The 23182-nt window shown below is 39.4% G+C and overlaps 1 protein-coding gene and 1 long non-coding RNA gene across 4 annotated transcripts in view; one reads left to right on the forward strand and one right to left on the reverse strand.

Annotated features, from left to right (window-relative positions):
* COBL (cordon-bleu WH2 repeat protein) overlaps window positions 1-23182 on the forward strand; it is a 586035-nt gene that overhangs the window by 150818 nt on the left and 412035 nt on the right. For 2 of the 3 annotated variants that reach the window (XM_073630595.1, XM_073630597.1), the window contains exons 1-2: window positions 4990-5227; window positions 15968-16165. In XM_073630595.1, coding sequence (XP_073486696.1) covers window positions 5058-5227; window positions 15968-16165 — 368 coding nt within the window. In that variant the 5' untranslated portion in view covers window positions 4990-5057. Of the gene's footprint in view, window positions 1-4989; window positions 5228-15967; window positions 16166-23182 lie in introns of those variants that run through there. The other variant, XM_073630596.1, reaches the window with a different exon arrangement.
* LOC141144676 (uncharacterized) overlaps window positions 6941-23182 on the reverse strand; it is a 71901-nt gene continuing 55659 nt past the window's right edge. Inside the window, exon 3 of the long non-coding RNA XR_012244438.1 lies at window positions 6941-9030. This is a non-coding gene — a long non-coding RNA (uncharacterized lncRNA). The remainder of the gene's footprint in view (window positions 9031-23182) is intronic.

Here is a 23182-nt window from a genome sequence, read left to right on the forward strand (position 1 = left end):
ACTAGGTACCCACTCCCCCCCCCCCCCAAAAAAATGAAAAATTACATGCCAAATGTGGCATGTCGGGGGTCAGGATACCTTAAAGCAGAAGTTCCACTTTTGAGTAAATATGCTCTATAGAGACAAATCATCATAGGTTTTGCATTGTGTTTTGTTTTTATTTTTGTAACAAAATTTCAACTTTTGGCCTCCATATTTATTATTTAGTTTTCTAGATTTTAAATAGGAAAGATGTATTTACTTCATCCTGCAGTATATTTTGCTCAGCATCATATGTAGGCCACAATACAGGGGGAGGTATCTGGTTCTAAAGTAAGAGGGACTTTTATTGGTGATAAGCACTGTGACTGCCATTTGAAAGTTTATGAAAAGTCGAATCTTTATTTTATTTGGTTTTTAAGAGAATGTGGAATGAACCCTAGAAACCCTGCCAGGTTTTTTTTATGTCTATGTCACCCTATTAGTCCAGGGGAGTATTGTTTCTGTTATAGAAATTGAAAATAGAAATGGAAAATTCAATAGTAAAAACCTGTTTTAGTTACAACTGGCCAAGAAAGTATATCCCCTTGTTTGGAGAAATGTTCTCTTACTTCCTGCTGTATCTCAGGGGCAGGAAATAAAGGGAAATCTCTCCAATGGGACACAGACAGAAACACAAAAGAAGAATTACTGTTAGTCTAAAAGCATTGTGTACTTTGTGTAATTTGTGCTATTTAGTGTCTGTCAAGAACAAACAATATTTTCTTCTCTATTAAGTTTGACCCTGTTTTGGCATAATAAATATTTTGGGTGATATTTGCACATCTAAGTGTACCCTGTTTCTGTTATTCAAAACTTTACAATTAATCTACCTAAAGCCCCATCTAGCTTGTTCTGACCAATCATTTTATCAAAGTTCATCTTAAGTCTTTTGGATAGTGTAAAATTTGTCAGAATTTTATTGCAGTGTGATAATTATTGCAAAGGGGACAAAAAAAATTATTAGAAGCCCAACATTTTGCAGTTATTATCAGAACAGGGGAGGGGGGATCTTCCAGAATTAACATCTTCGCTGATTACAACAGTCTGTGAACATTTAGCTAGCTTTTCAGAGGTTTTTCCCTCACTGTTGTGTCTCTAGGACAGGAAGAGAAGGCAAACCATCTCAATGAGACACACACAGAATTAAAACCGCACAAGTTTTTTATTTTATTTTTTTGTAGCACAGTGTAGAAATTACAGTTTCTTACATGTTTTTTGTACTACAACTTGTCAATAAAAAATAACATATTACATAAAGAGAGGGATAGGAGGGAGTGATAGGGGTTTGCTTTATATTTGGGGTCCAGCTTCAAACTATGGTTATATCATGTACATTTCAATCTGTATTCTTTTGTAAAAATATATTCATGCCATGCATACTATCCAACATTTTTAAAAACATTTGAGGCGTTAGATGTATTTTAATCTAGATTGTGTTTTGTTCCTGTACTACTTCCCCTCTCTACTTGCATTTATGTATAGGCTTTATGTGGGTGAGATTATGTGGGATTTCACATTTGACTATTGTTCATCTGTGCATATTTAAAATACAAATGTATAACTTAAATATTCACTAATAGTTTATTTTAAAGGAAATAATGGGAAACTATTTTTTTTTACTTCAACTTCAATTGCAGGGTGTTATATTTATCTGACATTTAGCAGCTGATCCCTTTTTTCAATGATCATTAAAAATGTATCCCCAGTAATAACATAATCTATTGTTAATTACTGTTTTATCCTAGTGGAAACAACTGCCCAGAGAGCAACAGAGAAGATGTGAGTGATCAATCATACCAATCGATGAGATAAAGTTAATAAGAAAATTATGAAACAACACATTGCAATTTCTTGAGGGGATTATTTAAGTGCTACAATGGTGGCAACACATACTTTATAAAACCATTTATTTTATTGGTACAAAACCACTTTAGAAGATAAATCAGACACGACCAGTTATAAAAATTTTATACAATAACATAAGATCTGGTATGTGTTCCAGTTCAGGATCATATATTACAACTATTACTAAAACTCATGTAAACAAGTGCTCCCATAGCCCATCATATATCATTTGCCCCGTTGTCTTAACATGGATCAGCTGGTATTCCTTCTAAAATTGTACTATGATAATAAATATATATATATATATATATATATATATATATATATATATATATATATATATAAATTAGGGTAGCATGGATACTTTTTTGTTTTACTGGTGAGTACGATTACTGATACATATACTTAATACAGTGCGATTCCTGTCTGAACCACATGTAGATTCACGCAACTCTCCTGTGTGAATCCAGCCTGAAGTAACTATATCAAGCCTGAGTTCACGCAGGATCGGTGGGGGAAACCGCATGCGATTCAGACAGGAATTGCACTGCAATTCCTGTTCAAATCAAATGCGATTCTTTGCAGTGCGATTTAAGCCCATTCATTCTGTATGAACTCAAATCTAACCGCAAAGGTATCAGTTTCAGGTATCGAAAAAATAAAGGTACCCCCAAAGGAAATGGGACTTTAACGGCAACACCGATACATTAAAAAAACAATTTGTTGATACAAACTAACATATACAAACACAGCAAATCATATAGAAAAAGGAAATATACAAAATATAGAACCATTAAAAACAATGGTATGACAAGGCAGTAATGCTTTAGAAGAACTTCAGCACGGCCCTACGCATTTCGGGACGCGACAAGACATCCCTTCATCAGGGTGCCTTTGTGGAGAAGAGTCACACTGTATAGTAAAGTTAGAATTAAAGAGAGTATAACAATGAGTCATTATTTAAATATATTAAACAGTTGCTGTTGTGTTACAGAGCATTCGGCATAGTAATTACATAAAAGAAAAACATACCCAAACATATCAAATTGAAAGTCCTAACGCTGGAGTCGTGGCGGCCACTACATCAGACACATATCACCCCAACGTCCAAATCTGACACCGAAGCGAGCAATTGGTCCCCCCCTATCCACACTGGTCCACCCAAGCAGCGTCAAACCGGGAGTCTCTCCAAGGTAGTAAATCCACTGAGTAAAGATCAAATGGGATCACAAAGGAATAAAATCCCAGAGGAAAAAATAGGGATCAGGCCAAGGATGCACATTATGAAGTGTAGAGTGTATAGACCCAAATCGAGTACTTCCATCATAAATCCCAATAAATGCGTTCTTGCTGCGGTAAATCAGGAATAGGGGTGCTCGGAACGTCCAGCAGTGTACCGTCCAGTGCAGTGACACTAGTTTCAGGTATCGGAGCATTTGCACGGGTACAAGTACTCGTGAAAATGCTTAGTATCAGCACTGATACTGGTATTGGTTTCGGTGCATCCCTAATAAATATATATATATATATATATATATATATATATATATATATATATATATATATATATATATATATATATATATATATTATAATCGTTAAGTGAACTATTAGCTGATTCTTTTTAAGACATGGGGGCAACTAAGGCATAACATTTTTATAGCTGTCCATGACTGGTTGATCCTTTAACATGTTTTTTTTTTTTTAACAATAAAACAAATGGTTTTATGAATGATATATTGTTGTCATTGTAACACCTTAAAAGTCCCTTCAGGAAATGTGTGTGGTGGTGTTTTACTAAAACTGGAGAGTGCAAAATCTGCTAAAGCTGTGCATGGTAGCCAATCAGCTTCTAACTTCAACTTGTTCAATTAAGCTTTGACAATAAAACCTGGAAGCTGATTGTTTTCTATCCAGAGCTGCACCAGTTTTAGTAAATCTCCTCCTATGTGTTGTTGTTTCTATGTAAAGCAGGATGTGGTGCACATAAAGTTATACACTGGCCATAAGCCACACACCTTTTTTTTTTCTAGGAAAATTAGTAAACTGGCTAAGATGTTTAGTCTGATGGAGGTGTTTACTTTATCTGTGCTCTGTCATAGCTGCTTAAATTTTCCTGGCAGTCCCAAAAGCAACTTCTAGAAGCATCTAGGAGCAGTCACGCTATATGAGGTCTCCCTAATCAGGGCAGTCCTAGAATATTACATTATTTATGATAAAGCTTAACTCTGACAGGTCTAAAGGATGACATTTATTGCAGTTAAATAAATGTGTGTATTTTGCATACAACTACTGTTATTCCCTTTACAACAGTACTCAGATTGGGTGAGGAAGTGGCAGCGCTACCGTAGGAGCCAGTCAAATTCTGCTTAATGCATATGTGCTAACAGGGAGCATGCAGACAGGAGGAGAGTGCAGAATTAGAGGAGGTTTTGACTTTTCACTGTTTTGTAGTTCTGCCCTTGTCTTCTCAACCTGCTTTGGACAGGGATGTAGCACTATTGTATTCCACAACTCTTCCGTAAAAATAGTATCACCCTGCTGGCTGTGCTGTCTGCCAGAGGTGCATGAGTCACAAGTGTCTGGACAGAACTAGGTAGATTAGACAGAACACATATGTGTGTTTCAAGTGTGAATTTAGCTGTGTATCTGGAGTTCAGTTGTAAACTCTGTTCCACGTATCTGGGTCAATCTTGGAACCAGGATCCACTGCCAAGGTTTACATGTAGGCGGTGATCTAAGCAATCCGTGTTTTGAAAAGGATGAAGTATAAAAAAAATAGACAAAACCCCACCCTCTAGATGTAACCTTCTATGGAACAATGTTACATTTACTCATGTGAAGCCCATTCATGTTGCCCACCATGTCACATATCATGTTATGACACAAATCATGTGGAACAGAGCCTTAACATTTTATGCTGTCATCTAATTCAGCACCTAAACAACAAAATGTAAAGAATTGTGGGAGTTCTATACTGCAATATAATTATAACCATTAGAATGAAACATTATGCTGAAGTATAATTATAACCATTAGAATGAAATTACTCATAGTGTTACCTAAGAGTCCTACTACTGCCTGAGGATTAGGAGGGTTGTAGTTACATTACTTAATATCAACATTAATGAGTAACTATCTGAGAAAACCGCTCTTAGGACTTTGACTAGCAAACATAGCAGACTGCCGTAATGTCTTGTGCTGTACACTGGCAACCTGCAAAGGACTATGTCTACTCAGATTCAGCATCTTCTGATTTTAATGGAACAAAACAGTACTCGTTATCTCTGGGCGATCTGACGAAAGAGAAAAAAACTCGCAGCTTAAGAGTTTCTCTAGGAAACTATATATTCACCTCCAGGTATTTGTGTGAGCTAATGAGACTTAGTTTTTCAGTATATACATGATCAATTGTATCTTAAAATGTGTAAATATCATTTTTTACTGCAGAAAAATCCAAACTTCAGCTAAAGAATTTAGTATGTTCCAGTTTTGTCCTTTGGGTATATACACTAAAACACACATAAAGCAGAATGTTTTATTGTATTATTATTATTGTATCGTCATTTTCAGTTTATATTTTAAAATAGGGGGTGAGGTTGTAGAATTTTTATTTTGTTACTAGCTTTATTTTTAGTGGAATATGTTGTGTACTATAGAATAGGTATATTTTAGTAGGTACAAAAAATTGGTATTAAAAATAAGACTTATTTCTTTGAAAATGGTATGTATATTATACAGTACTCATTAGAGGCAGATTTTATTCTTCATCAGAAAAAGCTAGAATTTTATATATAGCAATGCTTAGATATAAACCCTTGTGTGCATCACTCCTATAGTTAGGGTTGGATAAAAATTTTATTGGATTTAAATGCTGCCTTGATTTAGATAAATATGCTTGAATTGATTCTTGATGTTGGGCTCTTTTGCCATTCTTTTGATGAACTACTTTTGATGCATAGGCTTGACCCTTAAAATGTTTATTAATACCTATAATGGTGGATGCTGTGGACAAATACTACACCATAGCCTTCATGGTAAATTGGCGTATACATAGTACTGACCATATATTCTGTATTTTTACAGTATTGAAGTTATAATATAATCTGCTGTAAGGGAAACAAATGCATTATTGTATTATTTATGCTATGAATTTTGGATCGAAACATCCTGTCTTAATTATCATAGATTATCATAGGAGATATGCATTTGTTTTTATTGTAAAAACTCCACAAGAGGTAAATCATGACAGGTTAGGTAAACATCAAGTTAGGTAAACATTAAAATAATCTTTGTAGAGAAAAGCTTAGCCAACCAAGAAGCTGTGTATGTGGGGGTTACTATTAGGAACCCGACCAGCTAAATGGTGCTGTGCACATTTGTTGCTGAACTGATCATAGATACAAAAGAAGCTAATTTGTCTTCTTTGTGGATAATGCTGCCAACCCTAAAGCCTTGTACACAAGATGAGAAGATCGGATGAATGATCATCACTTTTTTTTGCATGCTGGTCTCATATCGAAAAGGAAGAGCTTACTAAACTTAAGAAAATTCTTGTGGGACAGAATACAACTTCGGAAGTGATGTAATGTGTTGTATTGTCTTGTAATGTGTTCTTTCATTTCCGAGCATGTGTAGTCTTGCTCTTCCGATTGTCCAATCCGGTATTATACAAGAAACATTTTTGTGTTAGTCCCTACGGATAATTTTCGGATGAACTGTTGTGATCGGCTCTTGAAAGCTGTGCACTGACGATCAAATTATCGTAGGATCACTTTGAATGCAGGTATTTTTTCATCTGATTTTCTGATCGTGTGTGCTAGGCTTTAGTCTGCTCTGGGTGAATAAATAGTGAACAGTTTAAAAAAAGATTTCTGGACAATAAAGGCAGCAGGCTGTATAACATTTTGGCAGCACATTGGCTGCCAAATTGTGACTGTCATTAATGAAAAACTGCAGTTACCTTATATAGTAAAACCTTGGATTGCGAGCATAATTCGTTCCATAAACATGCTTGTAATCCAAAGTGCTTGTATATTAATTTCCCCATAAGAAATAATGGAAACTCAATTGATTTGTTCCACAACCATTTATTCTTAGGTCCTTCAGTTTATAGTCCATATAAAAAAATTATAGCAATGTGACCAGGTTGTGTAACCATAAAATGTCCATCCACAAATGGAAGTATCCACAAGGGGATTAGAAGCAAAATCCAGCAGGAGCTACAGAGTATAAAAGAGAAGAGAGGCGCCTCTAAGTGTAGCAATATGTTGCTAAATGTTGTACTTTCATTAAATGTAGTCATATTCCTACACTCAGCCTCGGTTCACACCAGAGGCGGCACGACTTGCAGGTCGCCTCACCGAGGCGACCTGCACACGACTGCCCGGGCGACTTGCATAACGACTTCTGTATAGAAGTCTATGCAAGTCGCCCCAAGTCGCCCCCAAAGTCGTACAGGAACCTTTTTCTAAGTCGGAGCGACTTGCGTCGCTCCCCTTAGAACGGTTCCATTGTACTGAACGGGACGCTACTTGTCAGGCGACCTAGGTCGCCTGACAAGTCGTCCCAGTGTGAACCGAGGCTTAGAGGCGCCTCTCTTCTCTTTTATACTCAGTTGTGACATGACGCTACTTGTATATCAAGACATCACTTGTATATCAAGTCAAAATTTATTTTAAAATTTTGCTTGTCTTGCAAAATGCTCTCAAACCAAGTTACTCTCAAACCAAGGTTTTACTGTACTGTTAAATATAGACGAAATATAATACCATGTAATAGAAACAATACATATATTATCTTTAACAATAGCTTAAAAATATAATATAGAGCTCTAGCAATCGTTATAAAACTAAAGTAAAATTTATCGTTTAGATCAACTATTCTAAAAATCTTACATTGCTGAATAAATTACAGTAAAACCTTGGTTTGAGAGTAACTTGGTTTGAGAGCGTTTTGCAAGACAAGCAAAATGTTTTAACCTCCCTGGCGGTATGATTATTTCGGATTTTAGGTGCTGAAAGCGGTACAATTATTTTGCATGGAAATTTGGCGTTTTATATTGTAGGCCTGTAATTCTTAACAATAACACACTTAAATCTGTCCAAACAAGAGTCTAGTAGATATCCCGGGTATGATAAAGTTTGAAACACAAAAACATAAATTATAATATAATAAAAAAAAAATAATAATTAAAAAAAATAAAAATAAATAGTAATAAAATAAATTTCCACACGATTCACTATCGCTCAATTCTGCAAGTGTTCTAATTTACTATCGCTGTTTTCTAGCTGGTCTAAAGCCATTTGTGACGTAAAGGGACACTTTTTGGTTGCTATGGACAATCTCCAGTTTCCAGGCAGAAAGAACAGTATATGCAATATAAAACTGCATGCAGGGCATGGGCCAGAGCACTGGGGACGAATGGGATGTGAAATGATTTCATACAGTACTGTAATCTGTAAGATTACAGTACTGTATGTGTTATGCTTTTTACATTTTTTTTAATTTGCCGCCAGGCTCCGCCCCGTGAGTTGCGACGCTCGCAGGGAACGGAGCCTGGCACAGAGAGGCTTCGGAACAGGACACAGCCCGCGGACACTGCGGGGGACATCGCAGGATCCCGGGGACAAGGTAAGTAAGGAGGCACCAGGATCTTGCGATGTAATCCCGAGTGTGGCTCGGGGTTACCGCTAATGGTCCTGAATTTTAACCCCGAGCCACACTCGGGAAAACCGACAGGGAGGTTAATAAATTTTGCCTTGATATACAAGCGATGTCCTGATATAAGAGTAGCGTCATGTCACAACTGGAGTATAAAAAAGAAGAGAGGAGCCTCTAAGTGTAGCAATATGGTTACATTTAATGAAGGTACAACATTTAGCAATAAATGCTTTGATATACAAGTGCTTTGGATTACAAGCATGTTTCTGGAATGAATTACGCTCGCAAACCAAGGTTTTACTGTATTAACATGATGTTTACCACCAAAAAAAGGCCTGTACAGTGTAATGCTATTCTAAACTGCTGACATTATAATATACTGATAGACGTTTACATTTTCCTCTTGTAGATTTGCAAATCAATAAAGAATACATGCTGATTAGATATTTGCTGTGGTTATGTCTTCTATGTAGCATCTAGTACAGAGAAATGCTCCAAAATCTAAAAAAGAAACAAAGCAAACATTATTATTATATCTGTGTGTGTGTGGTACAATACATGTGTTAAGCCAATCATCTTCAGTAAAGCTTTTGAGAATATTTACCATTTCTCTTGTGAAAGCCCTTTGCAGGCAACATAGGGGTCAATGACACCTTGCATTAGGTTCAGTTAAGCAGCAACAGGCTGCAATGTGGCTCAGCCAGGCAGTACACTTGTAAAGCTCTTTTACCATAACAATCATAATTAAGGGAGAACCAGAAATAGCCTACATTCTCTAAAATATTTCTAGTTAAACTATGTAATAGGTGCCTATGCATTTCTGCATCTGAATTCTTAATGATATAGGCAGTGAGGGGCAAAAACTAGTAGCATAGATTACTCTTGGAAAGTGCTCAGAATTCACATGTCACCTGTGATATTCAGAATGAATCCCAGACATTTTTAGATTACCTATGAAGCTATCCTCTCCCTGCATTACAGACCTGGACAAGAGTACAAGATCACAGAAGATCGTATCTTGACTTTCCTCTACTGAGAATCAGAGTAGAAGAAGGTTAATAACTGTGGGTTATTAGTAACTGCTCATTTGGGACCAAGTGGAGCCTGGAAAGAAAAACGAGGAGTGGGTTGAAAATGTTAGCCATCTCTTTCAGTAGTAAATGTTGCGTCATTAGATTTTAGTGGCAAGAGCCCATGCTTATAAGTCTTAGCAGAGGCTCTCAGCATCCAACGCAAGCAAAAATTAAAATGTGTGTATAGCCAAAACATTTTTTTTTTTAAGATTTGGATATAGCAGAGAAGGGCTGGAACACCTGTATAGTTTTATGAATGTGAGTTAGGGACCTTAGATTGTAAGCTCCTTGAGGGTTAGGGAATGATTTGAATGTACAATGTAAATGTAAATCGCTGCGTAAATTGACAGCGCTATATAAGTAACTGAAATAATAATAATAATAACATTTAACAGTTGTCACCAAAACAGGAGCTGAGGGTAAATGTTACAATAAGGAGATGTGTTCTGGTAGTCCATGTGGGGAAATTACCTCACGCTTGAGTGATTTCCTCTCATTTCCTGTTGCATTTCCAGGACAGGAAGTAAAGGAAAATTTGCTCAACAGGACACAGACAGCAAATAAAGAAACTTAGAGTGGTTTACAGAAAAAGGGAATGTGGGACTTTAAATGAGGCAATTGACTTGTGGAGGTAGAGTGGTTGTTAAACATTATTTATTTGTAACAATATAAAGCAGATAAAAAAAGTATTTTCATATATCTGCACATACACATGGCATAAACGTAATAGATACATATATGTCAACTTGGCAGCACATAAGAGATAAATATTAATAGAGTATAATACAAGGTATTTCCAGTTAGCAGGCATTGGTAACCCATATGCAAAATAGCTGCTGTAAGATAGATGCACATACACATGAGTGGTTACATACTACTCAATGAATTTTAAATGTATAAAAGATATATATTGGCCAGTGAATATGTAGTGAGCCAGGCTTGACTGAGCACCCCATGGAAACTCGATGTGTTTCATGGCTATCTGCCATTCATCAGGAGTTGGGTACAGAAGTAAACTGTAAATACAAATGGGGTTTTATAATATTGTTACGAATAAATAATGTTTACCAACCATTCTACCTCCACAAGTCAATTGCCTCATTTAAAGTCCCACATTCCCTTTTCTGTTTACGTACTCGTACCCGGGATGGAGGTACATATAATGTGCCTCATTTAAACTCCCAAACCCCCCCCCTCTTAATTATATGCAACAGGGATGGAGGCAATTGATTTTTTTTTCCATGTGTGAGTTCTGTCTTGATTGGTAGTGCACCTTATTTAGGGTCCACAAACTCGAGACATCTACTATGACATGTCTATGTCTCGAGCATGCATCGAATTGTTTCCGAGCATGTGTAGGAATTTTGCGCGTCGGAATTTGTACAGACGATCGCATTTTCGGATAGGAACTTTTCCAGACTGAAAAATAGAGAACATGCTCTCAATCTTTTGCTGGCTGGAATTCCGCCAGCAAAAGACCGATGGAGCATACACATGGTCGCATTTTCCAACAAAAAGCTCTCATCGGAGTTTTGGTGGCAGAATTTCCGATCGTGTGTACGCGGCATTACATTCACAGTATTCCCTTAGGCTATAAGCTCATGGTCACCACAGCAAAGCAGAGAAATACCCTGGATTCCATTGTGAATAGCTTCTATCTGCAGGCTTGTTAGCTGAAAAAACTATGGGCACCCCCTCTGCCACCACTACCCACTTTCTGCACTCCTCTGTGTGGTTCACATCTGTGAAGTGTGGCGCATTGAAACAAACATGCATTTAGGGGTGCTAGCAAGGTGCATTAGGATGTCATTAAAAAAATGATAGTACTGCAACATTCTACGCAGTAGATTGTGCAGTCTTATGCATTTCAGTAACACGTTACCACAACACAACACAGGGTAAATCTCTTTTATAGTTTTGCATACTATCAATTTTTATCATTGTGCAAAAAAGGCATACTTTAAAATTTACAAAAATGTATGATTTTTTTTAACTTAATACAGTATTATATTTTATACTATTGTTTTAACAGGGATTGTAGAAGTTAAATTGTGTTTGCATGCACTAATAATACATTTTACTTTATTCTTTTATTTATTTTTATGGAAAATAATGTTCTGATACACATTTGCACAACAATAACCGGACGTACAAAATTAACAGCACCATCTTTAAATTTTGTATGCTCTGTGCTTCTTTGCATGCAGTCACTGTCAGTGACCATACTCTCTAGCAGTGATCTGCTGCCAAGGAAGGCTCTCTGCTGGCAGAACAAAATAGAGCTGCAGGAAGGATTCCCCCATCAACGCTGACTGGGGGAATCAAGGAAATTTCTTTCCTTTCACCCGAAAATGATATAATTTATGGCTTGCTTAAATATGAAAGAGCATGTGTCCACCATGTGACAGAACCAAGCCAATCACCAATCACCAGGACTGTCACGAGTGTGTTAAGGAGAGCTTGCTCAGCCCTGTGTAAGCTCCAACTAGACTGGCTCAGAACTTTCACAGGGCTTCTTTCCTCACCATGGGGGGGGCTCAATTCAACAAGTTAGAAGCTGACTGGCTACGATACACAGCTGCACCAGGTTTTGAGTGCTCCAGCTTTTGTAAATCTACCCCTTAGGGTCTATTTACTATATATGTTTTCACACGTGGTTACATACAACTTTCACCCAGAAATTTCACATACAGTAGTACCTTGGATTACGAGCATAATCCGTTCCAGAAGCCTGTTTGTATTCCAAAACACTTGTATATCAAAGCGAGTTTCCCTATTGGAATCAATGGAAACTCAGATAATTTGTTCCAGTGTCACTGCTAGTGTATGCAGTACCGCATGTGGCCAGAGGTGCGGAGGTGCCAGTGATGCTCGGAGACCACTTGGAGATGCTCGGAGACACTTGGGAATGGAGTGTTTCCGAGTATCTCCGAGCGTCACCGGCGTCCCCAACACCTCTATCCACATGCGGTACTGCACACCCCGGAGGCTTGAATCCTGCTCGTCTTGCAAAACAACGCTCGCAAATCGAGTCAGAATTTTTTTTTAAAAAACAGCTTGTATTGCGAAACGCTCATAAACCGCGTTACTCGCAATGCAAGGTTTTACTGTATTGTAAACTGAATCCAATTCGAAAAATGTCACAATCTTAAGTGAAAGCTGCATGAATCTTGATACATTTATAGATAGACCCCTAAATATTTTCTCAGATTATTAGTGCAATTTACGTAAATGTTTATTGTAAACTATTTCAGATAACCTTTAACCACTTGCCTACCCTCTTCCTGCCCAAGCCAATTTTCAGCTTTTGGCGCTGTCACACTTTGAATGACAATTGTGCTGTCATGCAACACTGTACCCAAATAAAATTTTTAGAATTTTTTTCACACAAATACAGCTTTCTTTTGGTGGTATTTGATCACCTCTGGGTGTTTTTAATTTTTTTTTTTTTATAGTTTGTTATACAATTTTGCAAACAGGTAATTTTTCCCATTTACTGATGTGTGCTGATGAGGCTGCACTGATGGGCACTGATAGGCTACATTGATGGGCACTGATGGGCTGCACTGGTGGGCACTGATAGGTGGCACTGACAGGTGACACTGATGAGGAGGCACGATTGGGGACTGATTGGCAGCACTGATGGGAATGATTGACAGCACTGATGAGCACTGATTGGCAGCACTGGTGGGCACTGATTGGCAGCACTGGTGGGCACTATGGGGACTGCACTGATAATCAGGACACTGATAATCATTGCCCTGATTATCAGTACTGATGTCCCTTTAACACAAGCCAGTTATCGGCTTTCTTCTTTTCTCCTCACGCTGACAGCATGAGGAGAAAACTGGCTTGTGTTAACATCTGTGATCAGCTAAAGGTGATCAGGTAAAGGCCGCTGTGATTGGCCCTTTACACAATCTGAGATCAGCTGAGTCCTTCAGACTCAGCAATCACAGAGCGCGCCGCCCCAAGATCACGGGAGGATGTCAATAGACTCCCTCCTGGCAAAGTAAGCCCGCACTGTAGCTGTCATTCGGCTATAGCACGGGTGGCAACAGGTTAATAACTTTTGGAAAAGAAGAACAAAAGTTTATGATAGGTGTACTGTTTTGACGCTGTTATTAACTTGTAATTACATGAGAACTTTTATCTGAAACATAATTATTTACAAACATTGCAAATTAAATTGACTCTATGGAAAATCACTGACATAAGGGTGTCTGTTGACCATCAAACATTGACCTATAAGGTGTTGTATACTGGCGTGGGAATACAGGTTAAATGTAAAATGCAGTGAAACTACATAACAATTTTCATTTGCATTTTTAAAATAAATGTATCAATAACCTGGACAATGTAAACGGAGCACGTTATAAAAAGAAAATCTAGAAGCAATGGTGGGTTTCCTTCAGTGAAAACACTAGGGGTTGATTTACTAAAACAAAATCTGGTGCAGCTCTGCATGGAAATCCATCAGCTTCCAGGTTTTTTTCGTCAACGCTTAAAAGGGTTGTAAACCCTCAATGTTTTTCACCTTAATGCATTTAATGCTGGTTCTGCTGGTGGGTACTGTTGCTGGGTACTTCTGGTGGGTACTGCTAGTTTGAACTGTTGGCGGGTACTTATGGTGGGTACTAAGAACTGGTACTGCTAATGGGTACTGTTGCTGGCTACTGCTGGGGGGTACTGTTGCTGGGTACTGCTGACTGGTTCCTGATGCACCATCCCTGAGCATCAGTGTAAGGAACTGAGCCAGCGCTGGAGGAAGCATGCGGCTGCAGTACAGAGCAGATACGATGCTTCCTGTATCGCTCCTGTCCCACGCCGTGTACATTTGGTATCTCTCCACCTGTGACAGGAGTCGGCGCTATACAGGAAGCATCGGCTAAGCTTCCTCTAGCGCCGGCTCCGTTCTTCACACAGATGCTCGGGGATGGGGTCAGAAACCTGCGATCTGGGTTTGCCAACCCACCATCTCAGAGCAGGAGGTGGCGGGCCACATCAGAGGGTGTTGTTGGGCACCCCTGATGTAGAATATGCTGATCTGGATAACACCCCTCTAGACAAGGTTTCTCCAGTGTGAAGCTGTCTATACGTGTTACAGTCTGATTGTACAACCTCCTATAGATTTACAAAGCTATGGATTGTGAGAACCAACCTAAACAGGCTATTCAATTTTCATCCAATAGGACAAGCCCTTAAACTCTCTACAAATGTGTAATCTGAATGTCCAATCGCCTTTAGATCTATGAACTACTATGTGAGGGTCTGTCTGATTGGAAACAGACCTTTAGGCTCCATTCACACTAGCGTGTTTTTTGATGCATTTTGCAGAAATGCATGGGAATTTTTTAACATGGGTTCCTATGGAACATGTTCACATCAATGCCTTTTTGTACCTCTGCATTTTTGGAAAGGGTCAGGGACTTTTTTTCATGCAAAATGCAGCGTTTTGCATGTAATAGAATTCAATGGACCAGCATCAAAAACGCAAGTGCACCGTTTTTGCAGCGTTTTTACAGCGTTTTTGATGCATTTTTGGCATTTTTTTTTTTTTTAAACTGTAAAAAAAAACGCAAAACGCAGCAAAAACGCCGTAAAAACGCTACAAAAACGCTGCTCAAAAACGTGGCAAGCATGACAAAAAAAAACTCCAAAAACGCTCAAAAGCAACATGCATAGGTGTGAATCGAGCCTAAGGCCCCTTTCACACTGGGGCGGTTTGCAGGTGTTATTGCGCTAAAAATAGCGCCTGCAAACCGCCCCTAAACAGCCTCCGCTGTTTGTTCAGTGGGAAAGCCCGAGGGCTTTCCCACTGAAGCGGTGCGCTGGCAGGACGGTAAAAAAAGTCCTGTGAGCCGCTTCTTTGGAGCGGTGAAGGAGCGGTGTGTTCACCGCTCCTAAACCGCTCCTGCCCATTGAAATCAATGGGACAGTGCGGCTATACCGCGGCAATACCGCGGCTATAGCCGCGCTGTACGAGCAGTTTTAACCCTTTTTCGCCCGCCAGCGGGGGTTAAAACCGCACCGATAGCGGCCGAATACAGCCGCAAAAACGACGGTAGAACAGCGCTAAAAATAGCGCTGTTTTACCGCCGACGCCCCCACCGCCCCAGTGTGAAAGGGGCCTTAGGAAGGACCTTATTTTCTCTTGTTTTGATAAAGCTAAAAGAGGATTCTACAAGCATTTTACAGTCAGATTGTAAGTTTTGCACTAAATAGTTGCCGGAACTAAAGTAGATTGTACAACCAGACTGCAGTGTGTAAAGTCAGCTTGCTATACAATGATAGTTTTAAGATGCATGACAGGTCTTATAAATATTATTATTTTTTTATTATTAAATCTATTTTTATTCTTTTAGAAAGAAAATGAAGGCCCGTGCTCCTCCTCCACCTCAGTCCACGCCAAAACCTTGCATGGAGCACACGTCGTCTACTGAGTCAGATGGCACAGGAAACCAAAGCCAAGAAGAATCAAAAGAAAATGTCTTGCATCGGAAAGTGGATATCACAGTATGCTTACCTGATGGCCAGGAAAAAACAGTCAATGTAGATGGAAGGTAGGTTATTCTTTGGTAGACAAATTAGTGCTTCTAATTATGATTGATAAGATTTGAAGTGACACTTTTTCGATAGTTGTATAATAGTCCATTTACTTTCTTAAATTACTGTTTAGCATCCAAACCAAAGCAATGTAAAGAGTAAATAAACATTTCCATAAGGTTTCTTTACTCTTTTACCTCCCACCCCTCTAAGTAAATCTAGGCAGTATGCACCCAGGGGCCAATGTCTGGAACTGAGACTGCTTGCCGTGGTTAAATGCTCAGTGTGCATGAGGCCTAAAAGTAAATTCCTTCAATTGCTTCTGTTATTAAATGAAGAGCTTCTATTCTGCCTGGCTTACCTATAGCCAACTCAGTGTTTATTACCTCTGCTGCTCTGCAGTCTTTTTCAAAAAAAGATTTTTACAGCTAAACTACAGGCAAACAATTAAAGAGGAAGTAAACCCTAATGGGTTTACTTCCTCTATGTTTCCCTGCAAAGGTAAAGCATAATGGGCTACTACTATGCATCGCATAGTAGCCCATTATGTGTCACTTACCTGACACAGGAACCTGCGATGTCACTGCTGTTCCCTCTGCTACGGAGCGTCCATCTTCTTTCCGGGTATGGTGGCTCCAGCGCTGTGATTGGCCGGAGCCGCGATGACGTCACTCCCGCGCATGCGCATGGGAGCCGCCACAAACGGCATATTGCCATTAGCAGCGGCATGCTCAGTGAGCCTGCGCGCCGCTGTCTACGGTGTATGCGCCGTGGACAGCGGTGCCTGTCTTTTTGCAAATATCTCTTAAACCGTGTAGGTTTAGGAGATATTTCTTGGACCTACAAGTAAGCCTTAATCTAGGCTTACCTGTAGGTCAAAGTGGTCTGTAAGGGTTTACAACCACTTTAAATGTGCAGATGAGAACAGTTTTACCTTCTGGAAGGATTGTATTTCTGACCATCCAGTCTTGGTATTTTTACAGGGGATCTGATCTTTGTGTGCTGCAGTTTCACTTTTACATCTCCTGCCCTGTGAATGGACAGTAAAACGAGAAACAGCATGAAGAAGAGTTCATCTCTTGGCCACTCTGCTCTCTCCTCCTCCTGCACAAAAATACATGTAATATTTCTGTTCAGCACACACCAACACAGCATGTTGGTGTGAGCTGAAACCACAGGTCGCAAGGCAGATTACCTTGTTTTTGCATCAAGACTGCATTGGGCAACTCTACCTAATGCATCTCAACTCTGCTGTTGTGATTGAACCCTAATGCCGCATACACACGGTCGGACTTCCCGATGAGAAATGTTCGATGTGAGCTTGTTGTCGGAAAGTCCGACCAAGTGTATGCTCCTTCGAACACAATTTCTGGCAACAAATATTTGAGAGCAGGTTCTCAAATTTTCCGCCAACTTAACTTGTTGTCAGAAAGTCCGATCGTGTGTACACAAGTCCGTCGCACAAAATCTCACGCATGCTTGGAATCAAGCAGAAGGAGCCGCACTGGCTATTGAATTTCCTTTTTTTTGGCTCGTCGTACATCTTGTACATGACCGCGTTCTCATGTTAGGAATTTCCGACAACATTTATGTGACCGTGTGTATGCAAGACAAGTTTGAGCCAACATCCCTCAGAAGAAAAATCCACGTTTTTCTTGTTGGAAATTCCGATCGTGTGTACGCGGCATTAGAGTCGGCCAGGATCTTTTGCATACACGTGTTATCAGTAAGCATGCAGACAGTATAGGGCAGTGCGAGCAAAGGGATGACCTTATCATTTTGCTATTGTTTCCCCTTAGCCCAGACAGCAGGGTGGGAGTGTGTTCCAGACCAAATTTTGTTGTTGCAGTGAAGTTCAACCATCTGCCTTGGTTGTCTGACAGGAGTACTTTGAAAACATCACTAGCACAAAATTACAAATACTTTGACAAATCATATAACTGCCTATATATGTACTTTAACTGCATATTTAGCCACTTCCATGGATTTCAACCTCAGCTCTTCTAAGTGGAAGTTCATTATAAGACTCTCATAGTACAATGCAGCTCCATACTCATACTCGTTGCTTTGCTAAAACATGTGTGATGTTCAAAAAGCCTAAGCAGTTGCAGGCACTCCAGCAACCTTTCTGAGCTGCTTTTAAAATGAGATAAAACTGCTCATCCATGCCTGGGTCCTTGTACTGTAGATGGCTTTTGCTCAACATAATGAAAGTATAACATTTTAATACACTCTAAAAAAATTGCAAGGTTGCTAAAGATGTAATCAGTACATTGGGAGGGGCTTTAAAGATACAGCGTAACTAGGAGGACCCGATAATTTCTAGTTGTGTCCTTGTAAAGGACATCATTTTTATGACAACACTTGCTTCTACTAAATTTGTCTCCCTAAACACATGGCAGTCTTTGCTACAGTGCTTTAAAAATAATTTAATTGGTTTCTTATGCAATATGTATTATGGGTGCTACTCTTGATACAGAACCACACCTTGATTCTTAATATAATATGTTGTAGTAATGATTAGTTACCTAGAATACCCAAGAACCAGTCTGCATCCTAACCAGTTATTTAACTGGTAAATCTTCATGTCGGGAAGCGCTGGCTAGATTTATAATTCAAATACAACATAGCAGTTGTTGGTCTGGTCATGTTGAGCCTGTTGTGCACTAAAATATGTTAATTTCCATTGATATTCTTTAATTGATCCATATTTTTCCAAATAAGTCATACACTGAAAAAGTGCACAAATATCACAACACCAAGAAGGTTACATAGTATATGTTAAATTGTTGGCTTCCTCATCCCTAATACAACCTTAATTTCTCTTGAAAAGAATGGGACTACTGTATATGTATATACAGTATCTGGCACATCCAAAAGCAAATAAAAGTGTTTTCTCATACAGCTTTTAAAAAACAAAAAACAAAACAAAAACATTTTTATTTATCCATCAAGATCATCCCTCATCAATAAAAATAAGTTACATATATCTAAATGACTTTGCTAACATCCATGCAACAACATTTTACGACACATCTTTATATGTCTACATGTTTTGTGGCAAATAGCCTTTTCTTCAGGACCCAGCACATTACATCAGTCCACACTGATTAATACGGCAAGCATTTTGCCAGTATGGTCTGCAAGAAAGTATATAATTAAATATCACCAATCTCATATAATTTACAATGCATTGTACATGATTTTCAAGTTACAAAGTACCTACAGTAAACGTTATAATTATTATCATCATCATTTGGGATGAGCCAAACACCCCCCCCCCGGTTTGGTTCGCACCAGAACATGCGAGCAGACAAAAAATTTGAGCCAACATGCGAACACCATTAAAGTCTGTGGGACACGAACGTAAAAAATCAAAAGTGTTCATTTTAAAGGCTTATATGCATCTTATTGCCATGAAAAGTGTTTGGGGACTCGGGTACTGCCCCAGGGGACATGTATCAATGGAAACAAAAGTTTTTAAAACGGCAGTTTTTTTTCAGGAGCAGTCATTTTAATAATGCTTAAAGTGAAACTATAAAAATTAAATATTCCTTTAACCACTTCCCTACCCAGCCATAGACATATGACGTCCACAGATGGGATCTCCCATCCTGGGTGGACGTCATATGACGACCTGGGATTCCCGGCCGTATAGGGGGGCGCGCGCCCGCCAAGTTGCTTGGGACCCGGTGCGTGTGCCCGGCGGCCGCGATGTCTGTCCGGCACCCGCGATTGCCCGTTAACCGGGCCGGACCGTGGATCTGTGTGTGTAAACACACAGATCCACGTCCTGTCAGTTGTGAGGAGAGCGATCTGTGTTCCTAGTACAGCGGAACACTGATCGGTCTCCTCCCCTTGTACGTCCCCGCTCCCTACAGTTAGAAACACTCCCTTAGGAAACATATTTAACCCCTTATGTCCCCCTAGTGGTTAACCCCTTCACTGCCTGTCACATTTACACAGTAATCAATGCAATTTTATAGCATAGATCGCTGTATAAATGTGAATGGTCCCAAAAATGTGTCAAAAGTGTCCAATGTGTCCGCCATGTCGCAGTCACAAAAAAAAAAATCGCGATCGCCGCTAAATAAAAAAAAAAAATAATTAAAAAAAAAAATGCCATAAATCTATCCCGTATTTTGTAGACGCTATAACTTTTGCGCAAACCAATCAATATACGCTTATTGCGATTTTTTTAACCAAAAATATGTAGAAGAATACGTATCGTCCGAAACTGAGGAAAAATTTTTTTTTTTTTTTTTTTAAATTGGGATATTTATTATAGCAAAAAGTAAAAAATATTGTGTTTTTTTCAAAATTGTCGCTCTTCTTTTGTTTATAGCGCAAAAAATAAAAACTGCAGAGGTGATCAAATACCATCAAAAGAAAGCTCTATTTGTGGGGAAAAAAGGACGTAAATTTTTTTTGGGTACAACGTCGCACGACCGCGCAATTGTTGTTTAAAGTGCGACAGCGCTGAAAACTAAAAATTGGCCTGGGAAGGAAGGGGGTGAAAATGCCCTGTATTGAACCGGTTAAATATTGTGCCTCGGGGGTCCCTTAGTCTGCCTGTAAAGTAGTGCATCTTTCCCTTGTTTATAACAGTACCACAGCAAAATTACATTTCTAAAAGGAAAAAATGTCTTTTGAAATTGCTCGCGGCTGTAATGTATTGTCGAATCCCGGTAATATATATAAAAAAAATCATTGAAAAAAAAGGGGGGCCCCCCTCCCAGTCCCCATTACCAGGCCGTTCAGGTCTGGTATTGATTTTAAGGGAAACCCCATGCCAAATTTTTTTTTAAAATGGCGCTAAAGGGGGCTTCCAGATTGATAAGCCTCCCCGCCTGCAGACCCCCCCCCTTTTCCTGTGGTCTGCCAGGTTGCATGCTCAGACAAGGGCCTGGTATGAATTTTGGGGGGACCCCCACACCATTTTTTTTTCATTTTGGCACTGGGTTCCCCTTAAAATCCATACCAGACCTGAAGGACCTGTGGGGATGAGGACCCCAAAGCACCCTCCCCATGTTGAGGGCATGTGGCCTGGTATGGTTCAGGAGGGGGGTTTTCTTGCCCCCCCCCCTTTGCTGTGGCCTGCCAGGTTGCATGCTCAGACCGAGTCTGGTATGGATTTTAGGGGGGACCCCCCCCAAGCCATTTTTTAATAAAAAAATTGGCGTGGGGTTCCCCTTAAAATCCATACCAGACCTGAAGGGCCTGGTATGGATTTTGGGGGGGAACCCCACGCCATTAAATTTTGGTGCTGGGTTCCCCTTAACCACTTCAATACACTGTGTTATATAAATGACACTGCCTTAATTGACTGAATATATAGGCTACACTGAATGCAGAGTATATATATATATATATATATATATATATATATATATATATATATATATATATATATATATATATATATATATATATATATATATATATATATATATATATATATAAATATATAAATATATATATATATACACACACACACACACACACACACACACACACACACACATACTAGACTGTATATATATATCAAATACACTGCCTGCACTGACTTACCTGCCTGCCTAATCTAGCTTGAACTATCTCCATCCACACACTATACACGGCCACTATGTAAGCAGCCTTATATAGTGTGGGGCGTGGATTTAGTCCCCCTGAGCCATGATTGGCCAAAGGCACCCTGCCTTTGCCCAATTAAGGCTTTCTCAGCAGAGCGCGCTATGATTGGCCAAAGCATGCAGGTTAGGTGCATGCTTTGGCCAATCATCATACAGCAATGCACTGCAATCTCGCAATGCATTGTGGGGCATTCCGTGGTGCTCAAATTTCCCGCGAACATCCCATATGTTCGGTTCATTTTAGAACAAACGAACACCCGATGTTCGAGTCGAGTGGATGTTTATTAAAAGTCAGCAGCTATACTTTTTGTAGCTGCTGACTTTTAATAAACTTAATAACCAGTGGAACTCCTCTTTAAATTAAAATGTTGCAAGTTTTCAGTTTTATGTGACAAATAATTCAGTAGTGTATCATAGTGGGTGTGCGACATATATGTTAATTTGTCAGATAGTATTCTGTAAATATAGCACAGAGCTCTTTATTTTCAAATCTTAGTTTTAAGTATCATCTTGTGAATAATGTAAGTGGCACTAAGAGACTGATTTCAGAGTGCTGCTAAGAATAGCTGGCAGACGTATCAAGATTTTAATCTCTGTGTGAGTTGTATCTTAGTCTGTGGTACTGTACTGTGAGAAGCAGAATAGCTGTGTTAGGTATTATTGGTAGAACATACAATAAAGTGAGATAGTGAAGACGCTTCTGACATTCATGGCTGTCTATTTAAAATTATCTTTAAGCTAGTACAGTAAAGTCATTTTGTGGGATTAAAGGGGTTTATTTCTTTCAATTTAGAGTTATACCTTTGCTCAGACACTGATGTATTAAAGAGGGGGTCCGCCTAAAAAAAAAATATTAAAAGCCAGCAGCTACAAATACTGCAGCTGCTGACTTTTAATACATGGCCAGTTACCTGTCCCAGGGTCCAGTGATGTCGGCAGCCGACGCCGATAAATCGCTCGACTCTCGGCAGCTGCCGCCGCCATCCTAGGTGAGGGAATCAGGAAGTGAAGCGTTGCGGCTTCACTTCCCGGTTCCCTACTGCGCATGCGCGAGTCACGCTACGTGTCATAACTGGTCCCCGCTATCTCCTGGGACCTGTGTGTTTTCCAGGAGACAGCGCGGAGGGACAGGAAGAGGCATAGACTCCCGTGGGAGTCTATGCTGGAAGTGGGTGCAAATACCTGTCTTAGACAGGTATCTGCACCCCCTCCCCCCTGAAAGGTGGCAAATGTGACACCGGAGGGGGGGAGGGTTCCGAAAAGCGGAAGTTCCATTTTTGTGTGGAACTCCGCTTTAAGGGTAGTAAGTGTAATTTATGTAGCTTTAGCCAAAGTAGGGTTATGGTTGGTATAGTGTGTATTTATAGAGGGTCCACACAGGAGCATTATTATCAGAATGGT

The sequence above is a fragment of the Aquarana catesbeiana genome, linkage group LG05 (assembly GCF_042186555.1).
Source record: "Aquarana catesbeiana isolate 2022-GZ linkage group LG05, ASM4218655v1, whole genome shotgun sequence".
In the NCBI taxonomy this organism is placed as follows: domain Eukaryota; kingdom Metazoa; phylum Chordata; class Amphibia; order Anura; family Ranidae; genus Aquarana; species Aquarana catesbeiana.